This window comes from Anopheles darlingi, chromosome 2 (genome assembly GCF_943734745.1).
Source record: "Anopheles darlingi chromosome 2, idAnoDarlMG_H_01, whole genome shotgun sequence".
Lineage (NCBI taxonomy): Eukaryota > Metazoa > Arthropoda > Insecta > Diptera > Culicidae > Anopheles > Anopheles darlingi.
Window position 1 is genome coordinate 67151399 of NC_064874.1, and position 6879 is coordinate 67158277.

The window sequence follows — 6879 nt, forward strand, 5'->3', positions numbered from 1 at the left end:
TGGACGCGCTCGTTGGCCAATTGTGATTAATGTGATTGAAATGGACGGGTCGTGCAGAGCCGCGATTTCGGTTTTCGGTGGAATTCGGTGAAAAAAATAAATCCACCACCAGCCAGCCAACCCAAAGGTGGACTACTACTGCAGAACGGAAGGTAAATCGCGCAACAGATCATCGGCAGGTGCCATGCGGATTTCATTCATCCATTCCAGCAGCAGCAGCAGCAGCAGCAGCAGGGATGAAGGATGTCCAAAGGCACTCCGGAATCCGGATTCATACTTTGTACACAAAAACGCTATCCAATACGCCAAGTTCAACACCGTCTAGTTGGTCTGTCTACTGGATCCAGTTCCGTCCGTTGGGTCTCGCGTCTTCAATCATAAACAAAAAAACGAACCCCCGATCGAATCCCCGATCCAGATGGCTAGTTTCGGTTGCAATAATTATAACCCGCGTGTTGGAAGTAGTAGTGGACCCAAAATTATAGGTTCCGTTTAAGGGTATCGCCATGGGTATAACTACCTGTATTCTTGCCGATGCTGCCGAATGTTCGAACCCCTACGTTTTTTTCCGGTTCGATCTCACTTCCGTTTTGCGCTTAATTGGGGATGGGAATTTGCTGGGAAATTATTAAAATCAATATCATCGAAAACCGGCGGTCCCAAAAGTCCCACTTCTGGTTCTTCGGACCCACGGCTTGCTGGTATCATTACGTCGTCATATTCGGGTCTTCGGCCTATGTTTCCGGAGTGGATTCTCGCCGACCCGTGAGCCAACGAGATGAAGGTAATGCGGTGAACGGGAACTGTCAGCGCTGGGTTCGAGCTAATCGCCATCAAAACCCCGTAATTAAAACTTTAAAATCCCGCTCTAAAAGCGTCCCGTTGAGATCCGGCGAACGTTCCCCGAGAGTACCCGGCCTGGTACGACAGACACTCGGTTTGATGAGCCACGATCCAGGTAAGAGTGGGTTTTTGGTTGAATGGTGCATGGTGGTTTTTAAGGGATTAACGATCAGAATGTGACGAATACACGCTAATCCACAGATGGGCTTCACAGTCTATCGAGGGCTTCTCGTTTGGAGTTTCCTCTTAATTTGATGGTTAATTCCAAGTTTACCTAAAAAAATATAATTCGAGGAGGACCTAAACCGAACAAACTCACGGTACCAACGGGACATTGTATTCGCTATTTAGATTGCCGATCGCGACCTTTCGCTGCCACCCTGGTAGCGACAAACAACGCCATCGACGCTTCGAATAATCATTTCCAGAGTGGTCAGGGAGTCGTGACCCTACGATCCTCGGTACGAGGCTCGCATTCGGCTGGTTCAACCACACCACAGTGTCGGGCTTATCGCTTCCTTCAACAATCTGGTTGCCGTGGCATTCCATCATAAGCTACGCGCGCTTTCTTCCTGGGATTGGTAGCAACGTCGCGACGTACTTATGACTACCGGCCTACCAAACAGCAGCTGTATCGTCACTATTTACCACCGAACGGCGACGGCGACGTCATTGGTAATACGGAGAGGTAAAGTGTGTCACTACTTTGTGTCGCTGTTACGCTGTGTCTCCGCTGTGTCACATTTCAGTCGCTTTCGTTCTTATCAACACCTCTCCTGTGACACGTCCCTGACTCCTAATCAGTGCAACCGAGAGAGAGAGACGATTTAATTTCAGCGGCTGAGTATTGTTGATCAGTAGCTGGTTGTGTAGTCCCATGCTCATGCTTTGACGCAACCACTTGCATCGTGATGCAATAAGATGCTCTAACGTCAGTCAAGAGATGATGCTGGCGAAGGCGAGCGCATGCGGAACAGCTTCGTGACATCTTGCCCGAATCGTCGAAAAGGGATTCCAAAATCCCAATACCAAAAAGGAATCCCGGTGTGTGAAAGCTTCAGCGGAAGCTTCCGCGGAATGCGAAAAGTTCTTGCCAATATTTCAGGTGCGGTTCATGGGCCACAAGATGATACGATATTGTTTTGGGCGAAATTTGATATCAGAAATGGGCCACCAAGTCATCTAATAGAAGGAGGGGCTGATTAAAGCGATTGTTTAAATGTTTTCGTTATCAATTTTTAAATAGCACACGGATTTGAAACTAGAATTCATATTGTTCCGTTTTGCTCAACATATACTAGTTCAATGCATAAAATTTTACGAAACATGAAATATATCGTATGAAAGTTCAATAATTAAACTGTAAAAAGAAAAGTAATGTCCCACATGTCAATGTCAATACCAGGATTTAATGTTACAACAATAACGTAACGACAAATAAAGGAAATTGATAAATTCCTTAAATACTTATGCAAAGCTAACTCCGTTACATGAATACACAACATGCATAGCAAAGGTAATCTAAATATTTGAAAAGGCGTTTAATGGGAACTGCAATGAGAAATCCCTAGAATTTTATTTATGTATTTTATATTTTCAGCAAGAAAAATGTCAAACCTGCTCACAGATCACAAGACCATTAAAGCTGCTTCCGGAAAACAGAATTCATACAAACCTGGTCCTAAAGTGTGGTTTATACACCTCCCACCAGTTTCACAGCCATTTCTTTCATTCATCGAACATCACTCACAAGCACAGCATCGAACACAAGGGTTAAATTAGCCTGAGGCACATTACTGTGCTCTCGTCTAGCGCTATGAGTTTGCTGAATTTTATTAATCATTTGGATCCGCTCTCTCACCAATAAGTTACGTTTGTGTATTGCTAGGTATGTGTATGTTTTGTTTGGTTGCTTACGTGGCTACGATACTAACAGCTAATGAAGGTAGTTTGGAAAACGCTTAAATGCTACAAACATAATGTACATGAATTTTCACTAATGTTCGGTGCCACTACCGGTGATCACCTTCTTCCTTATATACAATAGCATCGTCGCACTATCTTTCTACTCTATTGGACGCTAGTTAGTAGGTATGTGTAGGTGTGTTTGGTGTGCGCTAACTTGAACCCTAGTGTGGCCGCCGTTCCACACACACAGACGGTGAGATCAGTTTCAAATACTATCTGGTTCTGATGGAACTGCAAAAGAAGCACAACGCTAGACCTCCTCGTAGATCACCTCGAAGAAGGAAGGGACCAAACTATGCTGCACTGGGTCGGTACCTGGCACCACGTCTGGAACCTCGCCTGCAATCATAAACAACACAATGGCCTGCACGTTCGACCCCTCGCAAAGGGTATACCCTACTCGCTGCTCGCTCAAATAATAGCCTTACACGCGTCGTCCTGCATCAACACCCTGCCACCAAGGGCTAACAATAAAGCTATACGTGTCTCTCTGTGTGCGTGTGTGTATGTATGGACCCTCCCGACGACGACGACGACGACGACGTCGACGGGTTCGCAATAATTAGTAACTCATAAAAACAAATAGTCAGTCTTGGGTCAAACACACGATCACAGCATCAGCAACAGCAGCAACCCCCTAGATTGCCGGCAACATAAGGGTGGTGCGCGTGTGTGTTTGTGTGTCCTGTGTAGCGAGGAACTGATCGTCGCGATCACCCTTCAAATTGCGATCGGTGATGCGATGGCGATGGTGATGGCGATGGTGGCATGGTAAAACAGTTAAACATTACTCTAACTGCAACATGCACCCACCCATGCAGCCTCTCTTTCCTCTTTCCTTCTCTCTCTCTCTTTTTTTCTCTCTCTCTATCTTTTCCTTCTCTTCTTTGGTTCGCTCTCCCTGCATGCTCTGTGTGTCTGCCCTCATTCGATTGTTTTATGGTAAATTACATGTGTTTGGTTGTAATTATGGCTCACTCTCTTCCTCTTTCTCTCTCTCCTTGTGTCTCTCTCTGTTTCTCTCTCTCTTTCTCTCTCTTAAACGTCTGAAATTGGTCTGGAATCAACGCTACAGGACCTTACCCTAACCTAACGAAGCCATTGGAATGCATCATTTGGCACGATCTTCTTCTACTTCGCCTTCCCTCTACCTTTAAGGACCGACACCCTGACCGACCCGCGAACACAGCATCAACGATAAGGAACATCACACAACCTCCCGTTTTCCACCTTCTCATCCTCCTTTCCATCGCTGCTTATCGTTGCATTATCTCATCGATCGAGAAACCGAGGGATCGCTTCGGGACTTTCGGTTCCGGTGACTCCGATGCGGTTCCACTTGCCTTCGATGGTGTCATGACGGTCGTCGTCATCGTCGTCGTTGTCGTCGTCGTGGTCGATCTCGGTGAGGTCGTGCTAGATTCCCGATTGCCCATCATTTGCGAGTGATGCAGACCGGCATCCAGCAGCAACATCTGGCGCACATCGGCCATCATCCCGGCGCGACGCTCCAGCTCATCGACCTCATCGTCGACCTCCTCCAGCTCCAGCTCTTCATCCTCTTCCTCCTCCAATACCTCGTCGTCCTCTTCCTCCTCATCCAGCTCTTCCTCCGCCATTCGGCGACGCTCCTCCTCTTCCTCCTCATCCTCGAAATCATCATCGACGATGATGTCCTTGTCCTCATCATCCAGCTCATCCTCTCCTTCCGTCGAGCTGTTGGAGGATTTTTGTGACAGATCGAGGGCAGGCGCACCGTGTACCGTGTGTCTTACTCCCTCCAACATACCCGGGAGGCCACCATTCGCCGCTGCCAGTAGTAGATGCTGTTGCTGCTGCTCAGCAGATTGTTGCTGTTGGTGATGCTGTTGGTGCTGCTGCTGCTGTTGCTGCTGTTGCTGACCTGCCGCAACCATCGCATGGCTCTGCATGTGCGTCTTGAGGTTCGCGCGCTGATTGAACGTCCGATTGCAGATGGTACACTTGTGCGGGGCCTCCTCCAGGTGCGTCACCTTATGGACGGCGAGGGTGCGCGACTGGCAGAAGCCCTTACCACAGTCGGAACACTTGAACGGTTTCTCCTTCGAGTGGATGTACCGGTGATCGCGCAGATGATCCTGCCGCCGGAACGCCTTCCCGCAGATATCACACGAGTACGGCCGCTCATCGGTGTGCGTACGCTCGTGGATGAGCAGATTGTAGGATTTGGTAAACTGCCGATTACAGTACTTGCAGATGAACTGCTTCTTTGGACGGGAACTGCCACCACCACCACCACTACCGGAACCGCTGGAACCGGAACCCTGTCCGGCGTGTAGCTTCATCGCGGCACCGAGTGGACGTCCGAGCAATGCGTACGGATGCGGATGGTGCGGATGATGATGATGATGATGATGCGGATGATGTGGATGATGTGGATGCCCGACCGGTCCGACATGATGATGACCGTGCGGTGGTGGGGCTAACCGTTGCTGGTAGAGCGCCGCATTACGGATCCAGTGCTGCATGAGGGCGGCATGTGGGTGAGCGTACGCGGCCGCGTTCGGTGGTAGACCACCGGTGCTGGCTGCGGTAACGGCGGCTGCTGCGGCCGCCGCCGCTGCCGCCGCTGGATGGTAACCGGTTTGCTGCAAATGTTGCTGCCACAAGCGTTGCTGCTGCTGTTGCTGTTGCTGTTGCTGCTGCTGCTGGTACAGGAATGCGGCCTCGATGGGATTCGCCGTCGGCGAAGTCACGACCCTTTGCGACCGTTGCGAGGGCTGCTGTGGCACGAATGCGCTCACTGCCGGCGTATCCTGGATTGGGGATCGCGTCTGTTGTTGTTGTTGCTGCTGCTGCTGGAGAAGGGCTTGTTGCTGCTGCTGTGCTTGGCGCATGACGGTGCTGTTGGGGCTGCTGCTGGTGATCGTTCGCGAGCGCTCCATCTCGTACTGATAGGGATGGTAGTGATGGCCGTGCAGGACGTGCAAGCGTGGAGCCTGCTGCGTCTGTGGTGGTGAGCCCGTCCGCTGCAGCACCGTGTCTTCGGTGGGTGTGTGGGGTGGCGTGAGGATCGGGGACACCGTGCCCGTCGCCACACCCGGTTCCTGTTTCACGTTCGCGAGCGTAAACTCCGACGAAAAGTCTAATCACGCACCGAAGAGAGACAGAGCGGGAGCGAGAAAGGGAGAGAGAGAAAGAACCGAGAGATAAGCACAAGTGGTTGGAGCTAGCTTCCGCTTTTAGACACCGACACCGGGCGCAACGCACCGACCGAGACAAAGACTCAAACTACTCAAAAGGCGCGGTGTACACAACAACAACAATGATCAAGTAACTCACCTGGAGATGATCGCGAATGTAGCTCCTCGATGCTGATCTCACTGCACGACGACAACGAAGACGACGCTGATGCTGGTGCGACCCGGGGTGCGATCGATTTTACCGACATTTTACCAAACAAAGGGGGGAGGGGGGCGCTAGACCAACCGCACAATCGCAACAACTTCTACAACGACACGGTGCGCACGTCAACAATGATTAATATTATTAGTTCGTCACGAGATCACTTCGCTTTTGACTTTCACTTCTCCACTGGCTACTGTCACTCCCCTTAGTAGGCTTTGCCACTAGGTTTCAGATTGTTTTGTTCCAACAAGTGTGTGCGTGTGTGTGTGTTGCTGATAGTCCAAGCTCCAAACACAAGTGTGCTATCAGTAGCACCTCTGACAACACGCACGCAATCACTCACTCACTCTTGCTGCTGCTGCTGCTACGACTGCTGCTACACCACCATTCACTTCGACGCTCGATGGCACACTGACTTCAACCTTCAACAATCCGGTTCACATGTGTGTGATGCCCCTCGCTTCCACTTCCAATTAGCTTCTTCGGGGTTTGATCACTTCGTCGTCGTCGCCGTCGTGGCCGTCGTCGCCGTCGTGGCCGTCGTCGTCGGCGTTGTCGAGGGACGGAGCAGTAAAAAAACAACAGGGAAAGAAGAGGCGCGCACAGCTCGTTGTGCACCGGTCCGCTGCCTTCGCTTAAGTGAACTACCGATCGGTGAGTCGTCCAGTGAATATCCTTTTT

General features: G+C 50.4%; 1 protein-coding gene across 1 annotated transcript; it reads right to left on the reverse strand.

Moving 5' to 3' along the window:
• Positions 1-3638: 3638 nt before the first annotated feature.
• Positions 3639-6557, reverse strand: LOC125952638 (histone-lysine N-methyltransferase 2D). Its single transcript, XM_049682241.1, has 2 exons — positions 6133-6557; positions 3639-5935 (listed from the first exon to the last, which is right to left on the reverse strand). Exons 1-2 carry the CDS (start codon positions 6239-6241, stop codon positions 4068-4070), a joined length of 1977 nt encoding a protein of 658 aa, XP_049538198.1. The 5' UTR covers positions 6242-6557; the 3' UTR covers positions 3639-4067.
• Positions 6558-6879: the final 322 nt, after the last annotated feature.

Bases quoted from the DNA above. Each gene is read 5' to 3' on its own strand.
- LOC125952638 (XM_049682241.1), bottom strand. From the start codon at position 6,241: ATGTCGGTAAAATCGATCGCACCCCGGGTCGCACCAGCATCAGCGTCG. The intron at 5,936-6,132 runs GTGAGTTACTTG...GTGCGTGATTAG, and splicing joins ACATTCGCGATCATCTCCAG to ACTTTTCGTCGGAGTTTACG.